This window comes from Chrysochloris asiatica, unplaced genomic scaffold (genome assembly GCF_000296735.1).
Source record: "Chrysochloris asiatica unplaced genomic scaffold, ChrAsi1.0 scaffold00007, whole genome shotgun sequence".
NCBI lineage: Eukaryota > Metazoa > Chordata > Mammalia > Afrosoricida > Chrysochloridae > Chrysochloris > Chrysochloris asiatica.
In genome coordinates, this window is record NW_006408525.1 from 38179309 (window position 1) to 38199829 (window position 20521).

The following is a 20521-nucleotide window of genomic DNA, read 5'->3' on the forward strand; positions in this document are numbered from 1 at the left end:
CTTCTATCAAGGTAAAAATTTCTCATGTTTTCTTGGACTCTTTTGACCATATAATTTCAGCTTTGGTGTGTATAAATGGAGTCGTGGTGTGGTGCTGTAGGATAAGCATTGGACTGCAAGGTCAGATTGAACCACAAGGTCTGTGGTTCAAACGCATCAGCTGCTCCTCGGAAACGCTTTTCAGGGTCGTGTAACAACAACAACAACAACAACAACATAGCGTAGTGCTTATGAATCGGGCTGTGAACCTCAGGGTCAGCAGTGCGAAACTACCAGCTGTTCCACAGGAGAAAGATGAGGCTTTCTGCTCCCATAAAGATTTACAGTCTCAGAAACCCTGTACAGGGTTGCCATGAGTCGGAATCGACTCCACGACACATAACAACAACATGAGTTGGAACCGACTCGACACACTTACCAACAGCAATGAATAAATGAGGTGGTTTTCATTTCTTCTCCGTAAGTCTTTGGGAGGACAGTTTGGCATCATTTTGGGCCATCGTGTTGCTCTGTTGCTTCTACCTCCCTGTTGTCACCTGCTGAGTAGACATGCAGATAACATATTTCCTCTGTAATGGTTTTTTTTTCCTTAATTGAGATATGCTTTCACACACCCTTTTAAAGTTGACAATTTTCAGTATATTTTCAAGCCTGTGCAATAATCACCACTCCTGGGGTTGCGCTGCAAGGTTAGCACTGGACTTCAAACCACAAGGCCGATGGTTCAAACCCACCAGCTGCTCCTCGGAAACCCTGTACAGCATCACAGTGAGCCGAAACCACCTCAGCGGCACTTCACCACAACAGTGACATCTAATTCCAGAACTTTCCCTCACCTCAGAAAACAACCTCATACCATTAGCAGTCACTCTGTATTTCCCCTGGCCTCTGGGAATCTACTTTCTGTCTCTGGAGTTGCCTAATCTGGACATTTCCTAAAAATGAAATCCTACAACATGTGGTGTTTTGTGACTGACGTGTTTCACTTAGCCTCATGTTCAGTTCTCTTGTGACTGGGTAAGGAGCCCGCCATATGGCCATTCCAGGCTTGGATTATTATCCCTTCAGCAACCGATGGGCACACCTGGCTGTAAACAGCTAGGTTTGAGGGAAATTTTTGCCAAGCAATGGTGCTCTCCCAAGAACACACACATATATATATTTTAAGACGAATTCTTTTCTTGTTAACTTTCTTAAAGAAAAATTTTGCAGGACCTGGATCAAAATTTGAAATCTGGCTTTTATTTAGAGAAGAGAAATATTCTTCTGCTCTTTAAGCCTAATTCTTTCACTGTTTGTTTGAATTCTGAAGCTTTTCTGAACTCTTCCAGGGAAAAAGAGGAGCAGTTAACTCGTGTGACTGAAGTTCAGAGGCTGCAGGCCCAGCAGGCAGATGCTGCCCTAGAAGAGTTTAAGCGGCAGGTGGAACTCAACTCAGAGAAAGTCTACGCCGAAATGAAAGAGCAGGTAAGTCTTCAACACCACCCTTTTTAAAAGCGACTTTCTTAGTACATCCTAATCTTGCCATAATAGAAACCTCTTACTCTTTTAAAAAAAGCTTTCTCCAAATTTTGGTGTTGTTAAGCACTGTTGAGATGGTTCCGACTCATCGTGACCTTTGTAGCTTTTCCAAAGAACAGCTTGCTCATCTTTCAACAGTGACAGACTGATTATTTTGAAGTGCTATCTACAAATTCATGGAGTCCTGGTGTGGCACCAGAGAATAAGCACTTGACCTCAAGGTCAGTTTGAACTGCAGTTCAAACTCACCAGCTGCTCCACCCTATACAGGGTTGCTATTACTCAGAACCTACTCCACGATACTTAACAACAACATCTACAAACATAGTAATGACAGGAATGTAGCTGGCCTTGGGAAGAGGGATCTGCTTGGAAGGAAAATCCCATGTGTTGTAAGTTTCCACAGTTTAAGGTCCCACATTCACCAAGTCTGTGTGTGTTAATGTCCTGTGAGGAGTGCTCTATTTGTCAGTTACTGCACATTATTCCCAACTAGCCATTCAAGAGCATAGAGACTGCCTCTAACTCTATAGGATAAGTGATGTTTTCTTTTTGAGGGGAAAAAAAATTGTAAAAGAAGATTACAAACACCTAATGAGCCAGACTGCAAAGCTGCTTGATCTGCAAGGTCGGCGGTTCAAGCTCACCAGCTGCTCGTTGGAAACCCTATACAGTGTTGCTATGGGTCAGAGTTGACTCAACAGCACTTAACAACAACAACAACCCATCATAAAGACTCAGCAGTTGACGATACTGTTTATTTAAGCTAAAACATGGCAGGTGCCGTTGATGTTTGCTTTACTATTCATGTCTAATCCCCAAACTCTTCTCTCCACTCTGAGAAAATCACTCTGGTTTATATAGTGTGTTTGTTTCTCAGTCTATCTTTTACTTCTATATGGATTTCTATGTTCATATCTGGTCCAGAGACGCCATGGAGCTGTAGAGCAGCCATGTAATTGAGCATACAGCACGTGCGTTATTTAGGGAATCGTAATATTTTTCGATTTTTCCAGATTCTATATTTGTGACAGTCTTCCTTTTCTGCTGTTGTTGAAGCTGCTTTTTCTCTCCTCACAGAAACCTTTTGTGTAAAAGCAGCCACGCTGTAGGGCATCTTTTTCCATTTGGAAACTGCTGCAGGTAGCAGACAATGGGATTTTGAATTTAAAAAAAAAAAAGAAAGAAAAGAAAAGCTTTGAGTTTGTTTTTGAAAGTGAACTGCTGTTTCGAAAATGAGACCCAGGAGGGAAAATGGAACAGACTGAAACTGTTTTTAAGACATTGCTTCACAAGACTTGTTTCACTTTGAAATTCTTCCTAAAATCCCATTGCTTACATAGTAGCCACTGAGTAAATAATAGTACACCAGTCTAATTATTACTCCAATGGATACTCCGTTATGAGTATTAGCTGCCTGTGATTCATTATGTCGGAGACATACAGTTTAATGAAAATTCTTTTCTCATTAAAGAATTACATGATTATGCATATGCTTTTATTGGTAAAAGAAAGTGTCTCCTATACTTGGCTGTTCTCTGCAAAGCAAATAAATGACTGAAAAAGACAGTTAGGAGCTTTGAAGTAGTGGCAGTAATTCTGAAATGAAACTTTTTTATCTTGTAAACTGACTGTATAGATGTCAGTTAACTAGTCTTTCTGGTACTTCCACTAGTACTTGACTTTTCTAGTTTCTTGTTCGCATCTTGAAAATCCATCCTACTACTGCTGCTGCTGCCAGGTTCTGTAGAGTCGCTTCCGACTCATAGTGACCCTGGATAGGCTTTCTAAGGCTGTACAGCTTTACGGGAGCAGAAAGCCTCATCTCGCTCCCGTGGAACTGCTGACCTTGCACTTAGCATCCCAATATGTAACCCACTATCATTAAATGATGGTGTTGTTGTTATGAAGTGCCGTAGAGTCAGTCCTGACCCAGAGCGACCCTGTATAGGGTTTCTGAGGAGCTTCTGGTGAGCTTGAACAACCAACCTTGCAGTTCAAACGGCTTTGCAGTCTGGCTCATTAATCCACAACGCCATTCCAAATAGTGTCCTCTGGTTTGGATGCTGTTCTTTTTTGTTTACAATTGTTTACTGTGTGGCAAAACTTTATTGTTATGTTGTTAAGTGCTGTCAAGTCGGTTCTGACTCCTAGCAACCTAGAATAGAGTTTCCAAGGAGCAGCTGGTGAGTTTGAACCACCCGCCTTGTGGTTCTAACCAACCCTGTGGTCTTGCGCTTAGCATACCAGAACTTTAGTAGCAGACCTGGAAAATTTGCTGGTTTGCCATGGAAACCAAATTCTGAAATCCACTGCTCTTGGCAAGTTGGGTTTATTTTGACTTTTTGTGTGATTGAATCTGCTTACTCAGTTTGTTTGTACTTCAGGTGATTGTAAATTTAATCCATCATCCTATTATTGTTGAATTAATGAAAAAAATAATAAAGTTACAAGGAACGAAGAATGTTATCTGGATGCATAACAGAGAGACATTAAGAACCGCTGATTGTGACTTACACCTTTGTCTTTCAGGCTCATTTAAGGGTCTTTACAAGGAGCACTGGTAGCGTAGTGGTTACGAATCAGGCTGCGAGCCGCAAGGTCAGCAGTTCGAAACTACCAGCTGTTCCGTAGGAGAAAGATGAGGCTTTCTGCTCCCATAAAGATTTACAGCCTTGGAAACCCTATACAGGGTCGCTATGAGTCGGAACCAACTCCATGGCACATAACAACAACAACAAAACTAGTTGAATTGTGAGGTTTGGGAGTGTTTGAGTGGGGAAAGGGTCTCATCTGATCTGGGGATCGAAGGATCTAAGCTAATCTGAAGGCTAGGAAGTCTTATCTACGGGAAGGGGGAGATGGAATGTATTAATGTGGGATAGAAAATATTGTCTGATACTGGGTCAAAAGGTGAGCTCCTCTGGTTGGAAGGCACTAAGAGTACAGCTGGCAAAGAGCTTCCTGCACAATGTCTATTGTTGCCATGTTTAGTGCCACTGAATCAGTTCTGACTCGTGGTGACTCTGTATAGGGTTGCCAAGCCTGTCAATATTTACAAAGATGAGGGAACAGAAAGCCTCATCTTTCTCCTGCAGAGAGGTTGGTGGTTTGAACTGCTGTCTTTGTAGTTTGCAGTCCAGTGCTTATCCTACAGTGCCACCAGCACTCCCTCCATAGTTGACCTTGATGATGTGTGAACAGAGAAAAAAACTTCTGGAACCTTCATTTGTCGGTGTGACCTGAATCAGAATGAGAACACTCAGCTGCAAGCATTCATTAGTAATTAGAAGATGGAATGTGCAAAATGTAAATCAAGGGAAATTAGACATTGTCAAAAAGGAAACGGGGCCCTGTATCCTAGGCAGAATGGATCTCTATTCTAGGCATCAATGAGCTGACATGCTCTGGTACTAGCAATTTTGAATCAGATCTACCGTGGTCTGCTATGCTAGTAATGACAAATTGAAGAGGGACCGCATCACATTCATTGTCAAAAAGAGCAGTTCAGGGTCTGTCCTGAAGTACAGTACTGTCAGTGATAGGATAGTAGTCAAATGCCTACAAGGAAGACCAAGGGTCCTGATGTGGTGCTATAAGGTAAGCACTGGACTGCTAATCACAAGGTTGGTGGTTTAAACCTACCAGCTGCTCCTCGGAAACCTTATAGTGGGTCACTCACTGTAAGTCAGACCTGACTTGTGTGTGCTTAACAACAAGGAAAGCCCATTAAGGCCCGTCTTCAAATTTATCCAACAGCCATGAGTACTAGAGATGAAGAAACTGATGAGTTTTATCAGATTCTGCAGTCTGAAGTTGATCAAACATGGAATCAAGGTGCATTGACAATTACTGGTGACTGGAATGTGAAAATTGGAAGTAAAGACGAATCCTGGTGTGTCTCTGTAGGATAATGCACTGGATTGCAAGGTCGGTTTGAACCGCAAAGGCAGTGGGTTCAAACTCACTAGCTGCTTCACAGAAACCCTATACAACAGGGTCGCTATGAGTCTTAACCGACTTGATGGCACATAACAATAACAACAAATATAAATCTGTCTATAAAACAAAATTCTCACAACTGAGTCAATAAGCAACATCATGATAAATGGAGAAAAGAAATCAAATGAAACATTGCATTAGGCAATTCTGCAAAATATCTTAAAGTATTTAAAAACAAAGATGTTACTTTGAAAACTAAGGTGGGTTTGATCTAGGTCTTGGTATTTTCAATCTCCTCATATACATGAGAAAGCTGGACAGTGATGAAGGAAGATGGGGAGAAGAATGATGCCTTTGATTTGTGGTATTGAAAAAGGATATCAAATATACTATGGACTGCCGGAAGAAACCAATCTGTGTTGGAAGAAGTACAGCCAGAGTGCTCTTTAAAAGCTAGGATGGTGAGACTTCATCTCATGCTTCGGGCATGTTATCAGGAGGAGGGACCAGTCCCTGGAGAAGGACACCAGGCTTGGTACAGTAGAGGGTGAGTGAGAAAGAAGATGCTCCGTGAGATGGATTGATACAGTGGCTACAACAATGGGCTCAAATTTAGGAACAATGGTGAGGGTTGCGCCAACAAGACTGAGCGGTGTTTCAGTCTACTGTCCCCGAGTCAGAACTGATGTTCCCTGACAGTGACAACACAAACACACACACAGAAGAACTTCAAAAAGCCTGTTACCTTTCCATTTCCATGACTGTTTTGCAGCCCCCTGGGAGACAGAAATAAATACGCATCACTTAGTGGTCCTTTGTGCAATGTCCTTGGTGCCATAAGGTTTGTTTTGTTTAAAAGGAAAGCAACTCTCCTATTGTTTGTCATTCCCCTTTAATGCTGTTAAAGACCCCAAACCCAGACTCTTGGGCAGCATGGGTGGGATAAGGCTCTCCGAGTTTTTCCGAAGGCAGGAATGGGCCAGTGGTTATTGAGCTGACCTGTGTCTGCCGCTCAGGCGGATGGGACAGTTGCTCAGGTGAGGTAGGATGTACTCCGTTGCCTCTTTGCTCGATTCCTCAGCTGCTGCTCCTCCCACAGTGCATCTCTCCAACCTCTGCTAGCAGCATCAGCAGCCAGTTCAGCAACTGGAAGTGGACTCTCACAGGTTTTAATATGGTGTTTGCATATTTGCCCAACGTCCAAATCACATGATGTCCTGTTTCATCGAACATATCGTGGATGTCAAGCGACGCATTGTTGTTGTTACTAAGTGCCGTGGAGTTAGTTCCAACTGATAGCAACCCGGTATAGGGTTTCCAAGGAGTGGCTGGTGGGTTTGAATCACCGACCTTGCAGTTAATTGTCCAATGCCTATCCTGCGGTGCCACACCAAAACTCCAAGTGATACGTACTGGTATATATGTATAGTCTATATACGTACCAGACCCTTTTCAGACATATCATTTGCAAGATTGTTTTGGATATTCAGAATCCCTTGAATTTGAGAATTTTTTTTTTGGTTCTATTTCCACAGAAACAAAAAACAACTGGGATTTTAATAGGGATTGCACTGACTTGACCTTATTTGGGTGATAATGCCATTTTAAAAATATTAAGCCGTCTAGTCCCAGAACACAGGATTGGTGTTAGGTGCTGTCAAAAACCCTGCCTGGTCCTGCGCCTTCCTCACAACTCTTGTTACAATTGAGCCCATTGCTGCGGCCAACTGTGTCAGTCCATCTTGTGGGGGTTTCCTTCTTTTCCATTGACATTCCACTTTATCAAACACGATGTCCTTCTCCAGGAACTGGACCCTCCTTATAACATACTGGAGTTCCTAGAAATGAAGTCGCACCACCCTGCCTTCTAAGGAGCATTCTGGCTGCTCCTGCTCCAAGACAGATCTTTGTTCTTTCAGTATTCTTCTCCAGCACCATAATTCAAATGCATCTGTTCTTCCATGCTTCCTGATTCATTGTCCAACTGCCACATGCATTTGAGACTACTGAAAATACCATGGCTTGGGTCAGGCACTCTTTAGTGTGCAGCACAGGATGTTGTTGTTTTTAAGTGCCGAATCAGTTCTGACTCATAGCAACCCTGTGTAGTGTTTCCAAGGACTAGCTGATGGGTTTGAACCACCAACCTTGCTGTTAGCAGTCCAGTGCCCAGTGCTTATCCTACAGTGCCACGCTAGGACTCTGATAGAAAACATCCTGGCTTTTTTTTCTCTCTCAGTGTTTTATAGTTTTCAGTGTACAAGTCGTGAGCTTCATTGCTGCCACATACACTGGTTCCTGTAGTATTCTCGTAGATGCTATTGTAAATAGAATTGCTTTCTTAATTTCCTTTATGGTTTGTTCATTGCTTATAAGTGCAATTGTCCTTATACACCTGATTTTTGTGTGTTGATTTTTATCTTGCAGTGCTGCTGACTTTTTTAAAATCCGTTTTAAAAATGATAGTCCCTTGCCTTGCAGACGGACCTGACCACTTAACAGAGCTCTTGCCAACAAAATACAAACAACTGAATTGATTTTCTATTTGCTTGAACTTGTAGGAAAGCCCCATGAAAGGGAGCTGGCCTCAGCTAACATATGCCCTTTGACCTTTTTTTGTTTGTTTGTTTACCTGTCACCCGTTTCCCCATTCCAGATATTCAGAACTGCAGAGACCTTAACCCTGTGAGCTACTGAGACAGCAGCATACTGCTGAGTTTTTTTTAGCAGGCGGTTAAAAACAAAACAAAACTCATGTCATTTAAATTATGGAGATATTTAGGTTTTCTCTCACAATTAGCTGAAAGTAATGTCTAAGGTAAGAAATCCTGTTGTGGTATTGCAGGATAATGCACTGGACTACATGGTCATGTTAAACTGCAAGGTCGGCAGTTCAAATCCACCAGCTGCTCCTTGGAAACCATATACAGGGTTGCTATGAGTCGGAACCCACTCAAAGACATTTAACAACAATAGTACATATAGTCATATAAATACATAAATACATTCATGGCCTTTTGTGTTCCTGATTTGGCTACCAAATTTTACTCTGAGCTTCTTCTGAAGCCCGAGTTATGTAGTAAAGGAGCATTGGTTTTTATTTTTGTTTTTGTTTTTTAGTTGAGGATGAGTAGAATGCGGAATGATCCTATGATGAAGCAGAATCTTTTGTAGTTATGGCAACCAAGAACGTTGTGTTTTTCTAAATATTTTTACGATTTTACATGGCTTGTTGATTGGCTATCTGTTAAGTTGTTCAAGGAGAATGGAGTGGGGTCTGGCATTTTCGGTCAGTATAATTAATCTTCAGTATTTCATTTTCTTAGATTATCAACTTACCTGCTCTGAATTTTTCTTAATGTGTAGGTTTATAAAGTCTTTTCATAAGCTTTAAGTTGTTGGCGGTTTTCTGTTTTTATGATGGAAAGCACACTGACCTAAAAACCCACCTTGAGTACGTGAAGCTGCTTTATTTATGATTCATATTATTTAACTTCTAATGTGTGAATATTTGACCTTTATTTTAAGTTTTCTGCCCTGTGCTGAAGTAAGATGAAAGCCAAAGATAAACTTTATTTGAATATTTACTAAAGTTACTAATGGAACCATGTCCTCCCGCCTTGATTTCTCTTCCCTTTTCTCTTTCTCTTACTCTTCCATTCATCCTGTAAGAAACTGACTAGGTACTTATTCTGTATAGCATGCCTGCTACTTCATAATTAAAATACAAAGAGTTTCTTTTGATACAAAGGAAGAAACAAGTATAGAATACAAAAGTCATGTTTTCTTTTATCTGCGAGTTCATGATCTAGATGAATAGACAAAGCTAACACATTTAACACACTTCCAGACCATAGAGAAAATACAATGTACCCTGGAAAATAGAGATATTAAGTCTTAGGGGACAGAGAGAAGGGGGACAGTTATATCAGTTGTGGGATGAGACAACACCTCAGAGGAGAGGAAGCTTGACTCAACCTCGGAGATTGACCAGAGGGAAGAGATAAAAACAAATAAAGGGGTTTTCCAGGTGGTTTACAGAGCACACGTTTTAACAGAATCCAGAGTAGCCATGGCTTGTTTGGGAAATACCAAGGTTAGTAGAATGTAAGAAGACGTGGTTAAATTACTGAGGACAGATTAGTGACTGTCTTGTTTGAGTTCTAATGTGAAAAGCATAAAGGGGAACTCTTTCTAAAAAACAAAAACAAAAAAACTTTTTATTGTGAGTAGAGTGAAGGTTTAAAGACAAGATCATCATTACGACATTCAACACATCATACAGTTTGGTTCATCTCAGTGACTGTAATCCCTTCCATACAATAGCACTTACCCTGCTTCCTCCTGTGGTTCCTGTGTCCATTCTACCCACCTTCCCATCCCTTCTCAACTTTGTCCTTAGGTAAGTGTTGCCCTTTTGATTTTGATGATTGTCTGCTTTGTGGTGAAAATACCTTGTAAGTTCTATTGTTGTCTCCCCTGTATACTGAAAGTTAGTCCTTGAGAGTGAGTTCCTTTCCAGACTTGAAGGGTGATAGAGGACTATAGTCTCAGGTTCCTCCAATCTCTTACTGACCAATATGCACAATTCTTTTTTTTTTAAATAATTTTGAGTTTTGTTCCACATTTTTTTGTGTGTGTGGTAACATTTCAAGTTAGAAACAAAGCAGAATGGTATCTGGATGGATAACAGACGAATTGTCTGTGTGGACTATGACATGCCAATTGACATGGTGACATAAAAGAGAACTCTTGAATGTAACTGAACTTCATAATAAAATTTCCCTACAGTGTTGTACTACAAATAAAGTCAAGTTTGAGGCACAATCAAAGAATTGATCTGACACAATAGTCAAATTGGTGTTGGCTGTAGATAATGAGAGACTGACGGATCCCTGTCTAGGTAGTTGGATGCTAGCGGAGCCGTCATCCAGTACCAAGAGCTAAGAGGAGATCATGAAAGTGAAGTGGAAGTGACCATGGTCTGTACTGAGGTAGGGAGAAGGGAAGGCTGCTGCTGCAGGGACCGGTGGAGTATCCCCTAAATGGGTGGCATGGAGAGTGGGATGGAGGAAATGGAGTGGATGTGGAGGTGGTGTGTGCTGGGGTGGAGGAAGAGAAAGGTCACTATTAGAGGGAAGGAGTGGGCAGAAGTTCCCTCTGTGGTTGGAAGTCAAAGACTAGACCTTGACTATGAGGTTCTGGCTACATTGAGATTTGAGAGCCATCAGCAAACTTCTCGTATTCTAGAGTATCATATTGGAGTTCTGATGCAGCGCTGTAGGCATTGGTCTGGTAGTCATGAAGTCAGCAGTTCAAACCCACCAGCTAGCTACTCCATGGAAACTGGGTTGGTATGAGTCGATGTTGACCCAACAGCATTTAACATTGACAACAACCACCACGAGAGTGTCTTGTCTGTTCTCTGTGTAGTTTCCTTGTTTTGTTAATTGTAGTTCCAATAGTTCAGGATATCAGATTACTTCATCCTAGATTTTTAAGACTTTTTTTTCATTAAAGCTGTTTTTGTCTTCCTGTTGTAAAATACCTATCCAGTTTTCTTTTTCCAAGGTCAAAGAGAGGAATATAACTTTTTTTTTTTTTTTTTAATGAAGAAAAATTATTATTTCCCCATGAAGGCTAAGTTGAGTTAGAAAGAAAATAAGACTTCACCATGCTTCCTTTAGTAAATTTGCTTTGGGCCAAAATACTGATGTTATGGAACAACAATCTTATCACTCTGATGGTTGGATTTGGATGTTGATATTTACAGAGAGATACTTGGGTGCTAAGTGTCCTGCCATAATCTAGATACTTCAGCTGTCAGAGCCAGAACCAGCGATTGTGAGACCGCCTTAGACAACAGGCAGCAGTGAGTGGTAATGTGTTTGGTTCTTATCCTTCTGTGACGCTGGCAGCTTTTCACTGAATGTCTTTGCTCTCAGAATCTGAAAGTTTAATCATGTCTGAATAAATACATTTGAAATTTTTTTTTTTTTCAAATTTAACCTGAAACTGTGAAGGAAGCATTTTTCACAGTTCACTTCCCCCAAATATTCTTGTTTTAACTAATCTTAGGCTTATTGAAAGGTAACCTGGAAGAGGGCATTGTGTACAAGTTGAAAAGAAGAAATATCTCACCACTTCAGTGAAGCAGGATAATCAGCAGTATAAAGTAGTCAGTGACAGAACTGGTGTCGCATTAATGGACAAATGCCTCAGAAAGGTACAGTCCGTGGGTGGAAAGACAAATTCAGTACTGCACTACACTGAATGAAAAGCACCATTTTCATGTTACTTATATGAAGACATTTCCCCATTACTGTATCAATTTTCTGTCACACTTAAAAGAGATTTTGATGAAAGCAAAAACAACAATATGTCATCTAATTGTCTAGATGGTACAAGTTAGATTCAACTCTTTTATTTATGCCATAATTCCATAGATGTTTATATTTTGGATGAGTTAGGAATCATGTAGTTACACTCATGAGGAATATGTACATCGACCATGTGGCAATCATTCAAACAGAACAAGGACATACTGAATGGTTTAAAAGCAGGAAAGGTGTACAATAGGGTTGTATCCTTTCACCAGATACATGCAGTCTGTTGAGTACATATTCCAGGAAGCTGGGTTATATGAAGCAGAATGTGGCATCAGGATTGGAGGAAGACTTATTAACAGCCTGATGTGTGCAGATGATACAATTTTGCTTACTGGAAGGAAAAAGAACTTGAAATACTTCCTGATGAAGATCAAGAGCTACAGCCTCAGTATGGATTGCACCTCAATATAAAGAAAACAAAAATCCTCACAGCTGGATCAATAAATCACATCATAAGAAACGGAGAAACTATTAAATATGTCTAAGACTTCTTTACACTTAGATCCACAGTCAACACTCATGAAAGTCAAGAAATCAAATGCTACATTGCATTAGGCAGATCTCCTGCAAAAGGCCTCTTTAAAGTGTTTAAGAACAAAGATAACAGTTTGAGGACTAAGGTGTGCCTGACCCAAGCCATGGCAGTTTCAATAACTTCATATGCATGTGAAAGCTGGACAGTGAATGAAGAAGACCGTAGAAGAATGGATGCCTTTGTGTTATGGTGTTGGAGGAGAATAGTGAAAGTACCATGGACTGCCAGAAGAACAAATAAATTTATATTAGAAGAAATACAGCCAGAATGTTCTTTAGAAGTCAGGATGGGGGACTTTTTTTCTTGTACTTTGGGCATGTTGTCAGGAGGAACCAGTCCCTGGAAAGGAACACCAGCTTGATAAGTTGGAGGGTCAGTTAAAAAAAAAGGAAGACCCCACAAAGGCATGTTGACCCAGTGGCAGCAAGAACGACCTCACATGTAGCAATTGTGAGGCTGGCAGAGGACCAGGCAGTGTTGCATTCTGTTGTGCAACCAACTCGACGACATCTAATCCCAACAACCATTAAGTAAAATGACACTATTCATTGTTAAAAGTTATTCATTCAGCAAATCTTGAACACATTGGGTACATGCTGCCTCCCCTTCCCCTACTGATTAGTATTTATTGTGCCATTGGCTATGCTACAAAGTTGAGCTAAATTAGGGGACATGGGGTTACATTTCAGAGGAGAAGTCACATGACATAACAGCTTTCATTTGCCATATTTGTTTATGCGTTCATCATTTGATGGATATCTGAGTTGTTTCCTTATTTGGAGCTATTATGAATAATGTTGCTATAAACTTTTGTGTGCATGGTTTTATATGGATGTAGTTTTTCACTTGGAGTCCTGGTATGTTACTGTAGGGTAAGAGCTAAACTGTTAACCAAAAGCCTGGAGGCTCAAACCCACTAGCCACTCCTCAGATACTCTATACAATGTACTTGTGAGTCAGAACTCAGTGGCACTGTATAACAACAACAACAACAACAGTTTTTCAATTAGGAATATATGTAGGAATGAAATTACTGGGTCATATGGTATCTCTTATGGAGCTCTGGTAGCGTAGTCGTTACGAAACGGGCTGCTAACCTCAGGGTCTGCAGCGGTTCAAAACTACCAGCTGTTCCGCAGGAGAAAGATGAGGCTTTCTGCTCCTGTAAAGATTTACAGCCTCGGAAATCCTGTACAGGGTCGCTATGAGTCGGAACCGACTCCACGGCACATAACAGCAGCAACAATGGTAACTCTTATGTTTAGCTTTGTTGAAATTTTTTTTACCAAATTATTTTCCCTAGTGGCTACAGCAGTTTACATTTGCCCCTCTGGTATATATGAGAGTTGTGTTTCCTTTACGTCATCATCAACACTTGTCATTATCTGTCTGTCTGAGTGTTGTCCACCCAGTGAGTATGAAGTGGTATCTAATTGTGACTTTAATATACATTTCCCTGATGATTGATGATGTTGAGCATCTTCTCATATGTGTTTTGACCATTTCTGTATCTTCTTCACAGAAGTTTATACAAGCAGTTCCTAAGTTACAAATAGCCAACTTGTGCTTTAAACTGGTTATATCATGGCTGGCAAAGCAAAACAAGAAGACAGTTGAAGTTTTACAGTTTGGTATCTTCAGCATGATACCCAGAATGGAAAAAATTGCTGCTAAAAACCCTGGAATGGGAGACTTAGAAAAGATCTACTGAATCCTTTCAGGGTTGGTTCATGAGACTGAATTCATGTTGGGACTGTAGGAGAGCAGCATACATTCAAAGTTGCAAGGTCAGCCGCCATCTTTGAGTGGGTGCTGCCATCTTTGAGTGGAGCAACACTTCCTCAGACTTTGTTCCAAATCTGAGGGCAAGAGATTTGTTTGCTATGTAATGTGAATGCTACTGTTCTTCTGCAAGACGGATATTAAATTTCTAGGTTTAGACCCATAATTTTTCAGTTCTCTATGGTTCACTGTCGCTTACAAAATCTCGGTCTGTTCCAGTGAGGTTTCCTCAGCCACGACTGAATGGGGCAGACCCAGTTCAAATCCCTGACATATCCTTAAAGAAACAGTTAGGAACACATCTCATTTAGAGCCTGGGACTGACTAAATTCAAATCTTTTATGGCAATTGGGTTTAATTGCCCATTTATTACTGAGTTATAAGAGTCCTTTGGAGTCCTGGTGTCGTGTTGTAGGATAAACACTGGACTGTTAACCATGAGGTCAGTAGTTCAAACCTACAGGTTGCTCCTAAGAAACCCTATATAGGGTCTCTATGATTTGGAACCACTCATGTACTTACCAACAACAGCACGTGTTCTTTATACATGTGAGGTACAAGGCTCTTATCAAATAAACCAGTTTTAGATATTTTCTCCTACTCAGCATGTGTATCTTGCCCATACCAAAAACTTGGTAGAATCTTGTTGAATAAATATATGTCTAAAATTGTATTTCTGTTACATAATAGTTGTTAAGTGCGGTTCTCATCCGTAGCGACCCTGTGTAGGGTTTCCAAAGAGCAGTTGGTGAGTTTGAAAGGCCTACTTTGCTGTTCAAACCACCTTTGCAGTCTAGCGCATTAACCCACACATGACACCGGAACTCCATATTATAGTTATGACATTATAATTTAGTCAATTATATGTCACTTTTACTTTTTCTGCCTTAAACTATGAAAAGTAGATTCACATGCATTTTTTATGATTTATCACCTTCAAATTCATCATTTTGATTGGTGAGGTAATTAAAATCTTTCTGATAGGACCAATTACTAAATGATGAAATAATCATGTTATTGTTTTTCAAATTTCAATACTTGTTTTTCTGACTTTGTAGATGGAAAAAGTGGAAGCAGATCTAAGTAGATCCAAGTCTCTTCGTGAGAAACAATCAAAAGACTTTCTGTGGCAGCTGGAAGATGTCAAAAAAAGATACGACCAGCAGGTTGGTCTTCATTGTTTTTCTAACACATAGCTAGTCACTTTTAAAAATCTCTTTATATTGTAAAATCTCTGCATAGTGACTTTTTTAAAAAGAGGATGTGTTACCACCATATTTGAAAGATTAAAATATGGTTTGTTTCCCTAAAATCCAATAACAGGGTATTTTACGTGTTCCGTGAAATCTGCTTCACGTTAATCTCGAGTTCTTCTATTGCTGTCATAGCACCGGTTCGCCTTTTTCCCTCTCTGGATCCGTTGTGTGAATACCTACTATATGCCAGGGTTGTGTTTTCGACTCTGGGGGCAGCTGTAAACTGGACAGACGAGGGCTCTTCTTGTACAGAGCTTACATTTCAGTCGACCACCAGATATGAATACAAAATGAAGTCACTTCAAAGTGATTTATGAAGAAATAAGGAGGGCGGTCACCATCATAAGCTTTGCTAAAAGATTTAATGACCAGCCCTGGTGGCACCATGGGTTAAGCATTCGACTGGTAGCTGAACAGGTGGTGGTTGGAGTCCACCAGCTGCTCTGTGGAAGAAGGATACGGCAGTCTGCTCCCATAAAGATGTGCAGTTGCAGAAACTTCTGGAAGCAGTTCTCTCCTCCATCATACAGGGTTGCTATGAGTCCAAATCAACTCAGTGGATTTTGAATTTAGTTATTAAGTGGCCAGGGAAGCCCACTGATGGTCTCAGACAAAGTCTAGCATGATATCTCCGGAGGGTCAGTGTTCCAGGCTGCGGTAACAGCAAATTCAAAGCTTCTGAGATAGTGACCATTTTGTAGTGTTTGAGGAGAAAAATGGGAATTGGAAGGAAGGTTCTAATTGTAGAAAGAGAGAGGGAATAAGTGGTAGGCTAGGACTGAGATTTACAGGACTTCGTATACAGAATTTGGATTAAGAATAACCATATAACCCTGCTTATTTTCAGAATTTCTCAGGTGGCTATGAAATATTTACTCATTTTGCCTAATTCGCTTGCCTTGGTTTCTTACCATTTGGAATAATCTTTAATTTAGTCACTCAAGTTAAACCCAAATCCACTGCCATTGAGTTGATTCCAACTCATTCTGAAGCTATAAGTCTTCATTTTGAAACTTTTTATTGTGAATTGAGTTATTGTTTACAGAGATCATCAGTTTTATATTTAAGAATTCCTACATTATGTTTCATCTCAAGGATTGCAGTCCCCTCCATGTAACAACAGTCATCCTAACGCTTTCTCCCTGTGGGTCTGTTTGCCCTCCTGCCCTCTTTCTCCAATCTTCTAACTAGTGTTGTTGAACCCCTATATACTTTGTCTACTGCTTGGCTGAAAATTGAGCCACAAAGGTGAGTTCCACTCCAGACCTGAAAAGTGGTTGAAGGTATAACCTTGGCTTCCTCCAGGTCTCTTTCTGATCAGTAAGCCAGGCCTTTTTTCTTTTTCTTTTTAATTTTGAGTTTTGTTCCACATTTTCTCCCCACTCTATCCGGGTGCTTCCAATGTGATCCCTTTCAGAGCAATTGGCCGTGGTAACTGGACACCATCTAGCTCTTACTGTCTCAGAGTCGTGGAAACTAATGTGCACATGTCTACTGGTCTATTGGATTAGTTGATTCCAAGCATCTTCAATTTTCATCACTCTTCTTTCTTACAAACATGGAGAGACCAGTAGTTCATGAGCTTTTAAGATCCCAGCTCCTGCTCACCAAAGTAGGAATTAGAACATTGTGTTTGTGGAATATGTTATACCAATGCACCATGAGTGCTTTCTGTTCTTAATCCTCTAGTAACTAGGTCCCACATGAAAAACGAATTCATACATTGTAACAACTAACATTTCTGCTTGTGCAGAGTTTATACCCGGAGTTGATGTGTAGAATAAGAGACTGGAAAGATTGGCTGAAAATAAGAAAATTCAATTAAGGTTGCAGAGGAAAAATATATGCTCTGTTTTAGAGACTCAACAGCCAAAGTAAGGGGACCGGAGTAGCCTGGAACGGTAAGAAAAAGGAAAAAGGTGAGGGAAGTAAGGGCCTTGGCAATGGGACAGGCGAAGTGATCTCATAGTCACAGGGCACTGTTTCCATACCAGGTCATATAATGAATAACATAGTTCTGGCCACCACGTTTTAACTAGGACACTGACATACCTAAATATCTTCCAAGAAGATATTTTAGAAAGGTCTGGAACTATGACATATGGGGAATGTTTAAGTAATAAAGGTGTTTTGCTAGAAGACAGGACTAAGGGAAATTCCGTACCTGTCTGTTTTTAAGCTCCAGGTCTGTCCTAGAGGAAGTCTCATACTCAGTCTGTGTAGTAAAGACCTGAAGAGCTGGAAGTTTGAGAAATGAGAGGGTAGCAAAGGGCTGAGAGTCACTGCAAGTCGACACCTAACAACAACACAACCCTGGGCCAGGCACTGTTCTCCATGCATTACTCAGCCATTTCCCAGCTTTACAGTCGTATTGTGAAGGGTGTGATTCTTAGTCCTCTTTTTCATTGTAAAAATGGAAGCACATTTGTTTAAGTCACTGACCAGAGGTCCCCCACACAGTTAAGGGGTGGTAGAACCAGAACCTGAGCTGGATCCTTACTGTTGGTGTTAAGTTGGTTCCAGCTTATAGTAACCCTGTATAGGGTTTCCGAAGAGTGACTGATGGATTTGAACCTCCGACCTTGCAGTTAACAGTCCAGTGTGTATCCTACAGTGCCACACCAGGACTCCAGTAGTGGCCATGTTGTTATGTGCTGCCGAGTCAGTTCCAACTCATAGCGACCCTATATAGGGTTTCCAAGGAGCAGCTAATGGGTTTGAATTCCCAACCTTGTGGTTCACAGTCCAGTGCTGATTCAATAGCACCACATCAGGCCTGTGTGTGGATGGTCCTTTGAAGAATGTTTTGATTTCCTTCAAGTTGACCTTTCCTTCTGAACTATCCAAATGTGGAATGGTCCCAGCATGAGGGTGTTGGAATATCTGCAGAGAGTGTTGTGAGGGGACAATGGGTATTTGGAGGGTGGACCTACTGTTAAGGTCCCTTCCCAATCCGTCTCCTTTAAAGGGTGGAGACTTCTTTGACTCTGACACTGCCATTTACCTGCAGACCTGTCTGACTAGCTGGGGTCTCTCCTTCCAGGACTTCCTTCTTGGATGCCATTCATGGATGCCATTGGATGCCATGACAGAGTGGCAGCGCTTCTAACGCGTTGTCTTTCTTTTCTCTAAAACGAAGCATTTCAGATGTTATAATGGAAGGGGATTGAGATGCTTGTCACCTAGCCTTTGCCGTACCAACCTGGGTCCATATCCCTGGGAGTGGTGAACAGGGGCCAGGGTGCTGGTGAAGCTATATTCATGTCTGCTGGAGTGTTGCATTTGCTTGATGAGGTTGTGGGAAAGCAAAGTAATTTTACTATTGAGTTAACATTCCTATTAAAACAAACATAGACTTTCCTGTTTTGTAAAATGCAAAGTTCTCATGAATTTTTAAGAAAAAATAGGACATTTCAAAGAAAATTCCAGCTTGCTGAGCCTGCTTTTTTTAGGCCATGCCCCAGATCCCCCCTGCAGGGTACTATTCATTTGCATGGCTGTTGGGGTACTTTGGTGGAAAAGTTTTAGGGACACTTACCTGGTCTGATCTGCATGCTATATGACAAGGGACTCGACATCCAGAGGCAGTGAGTGATCTGTGCCTTCTGGGCCTCAGCTCTCTTATTCTTGCCTAATTTGGAGCTCCCCCCATATATAAAGCATCATACCAAGAATTGTAATAAAGTCAGAAAAAAAAAGACCCGGTGGTATTTTAAGCCATCTTAGCCAGAATGCAGGCATCAAGTGTGCAGATGTGGAAAGAGAAACATCAAACACATGCAGCAAATACACAAATATCCTGTAAAGCCCAAGCTTTCATCAAGATTTCCGGTTTCTTTCCTGTATAACCCACTGGAACAAAAAGACAATTCGTATGGTTTTTTCACAAAACTCATTCAAGTTAGAAACAAACAACAAACCATCATGCTAGGATTTCCTGAACTATGGAGATGTTTTTGGCATTCCCATCATACCATTCTTTAACCTTATATTTTGTGTCTTCTCTTTTCACTACAAAGCTTCCAAAGGGAAATGTAGTTAAGCAGATAAAGAAGTAGTCAAAACTTCCAGGAAGAAGAAATGCTTATTGTCCATGATTAAGCAAAACTAAACAAAAACACTGGAAGGCCAGCCTTTCTCAAGATACCATTATTTGAAACTGAAATATTTTGCTACAACAGAGATAAAATGGAAATCATATGAGATAAACAAATGGGGTATGCAGGTGAAGATGGGTTGGCATACTTAAAAAGCAGATAGCTTACACTTCCTAATAGGTTCCTTTAATACATATTTTAATTATCCAAATTTTTAGAGAATTAAAGTCACAAGCCTCTTTGAATTTAGACTAATCTATACTGGAAAAGCTTCCAGCAGCAAGCATGAGATGAAACAGGGAGGAGCAGAAGACAATGCTCAGGTAGAAGGTGGCAGTGTGAGGGCAGGAGCCACAATACCTGTGGAGATGCTGGTCTGGAAGGAGAGGGGCAGGGTGCAGTTGTAACGGGCAAGTTGGGAATCCAATGCACAGAGGTTTATAGATTGTTTTGTAGAACGCACATCATGGACAGGAGATGACATGGACATGGTGGCTGAGAATTGTTTGAAATTCTTTTGGTGATTACAAGTATGATCTGACTAGAGTTTAAAAACTTGGTAAGGCTTCCCATCACTATTGAGGTTCCAGATGAGGTTAATGATCATGCTGTTGTTGTTGTTGTTAGGTGCCATCGAGTCGGTACCAACTCATAGCGACCTTAAGCACAGCAGAATGAAACACTGCCCGACCCTGGGCCAACCTTACTACTGTTGCCATACTTGAGTCCATCGATGCTGCCACTTGGCCAATCAATCTCCCTGGGGATCTTCCTCTTTTTCTCTGACCCTCCACCTTTCCAAACATGACATCCCTCTCCAGTTAACTGGTCCCTCCAGACAATATGTCCGAAGTATGAGAGACGAAGTTTGGCCATCTTGACCTCCAAGGAGCACTCTGGCTGCACTTCTTCCAAAATTGGATCTGTTGGTTCTTTTGGCAGCCCATGGCACTTTCGATATTCTCCTCTAACACCATAACTCAAAAGCATCAATTCTTC

At 41.0% G+C, this 20521-nt stretch overlaps 1 protein-coding gene across 1 annotated transcript in view; it reads left to right on the forward strand.

The window, feature by feature from the left end:
• CEP112 (centrosomal protein 112kDa) overlaps positions 1-20521 on the forward strand; it is a 594823-nt gene that overhangs the window by 244641 nt on the left and 329661 nt on the right. The window contains exons 17-18 of the mRNA XM_006833735.1: positions 1332-1467; positions 15228-15335. Of these exons, the coding sequence (XP_006833798.1) occupies positions 1332-1467; positions 15228-15335 (244 nt within the window). The remainder of the gene's footprint in view (positions 1-1331; positions 1468-15227; positions 15336-20521) is intronic.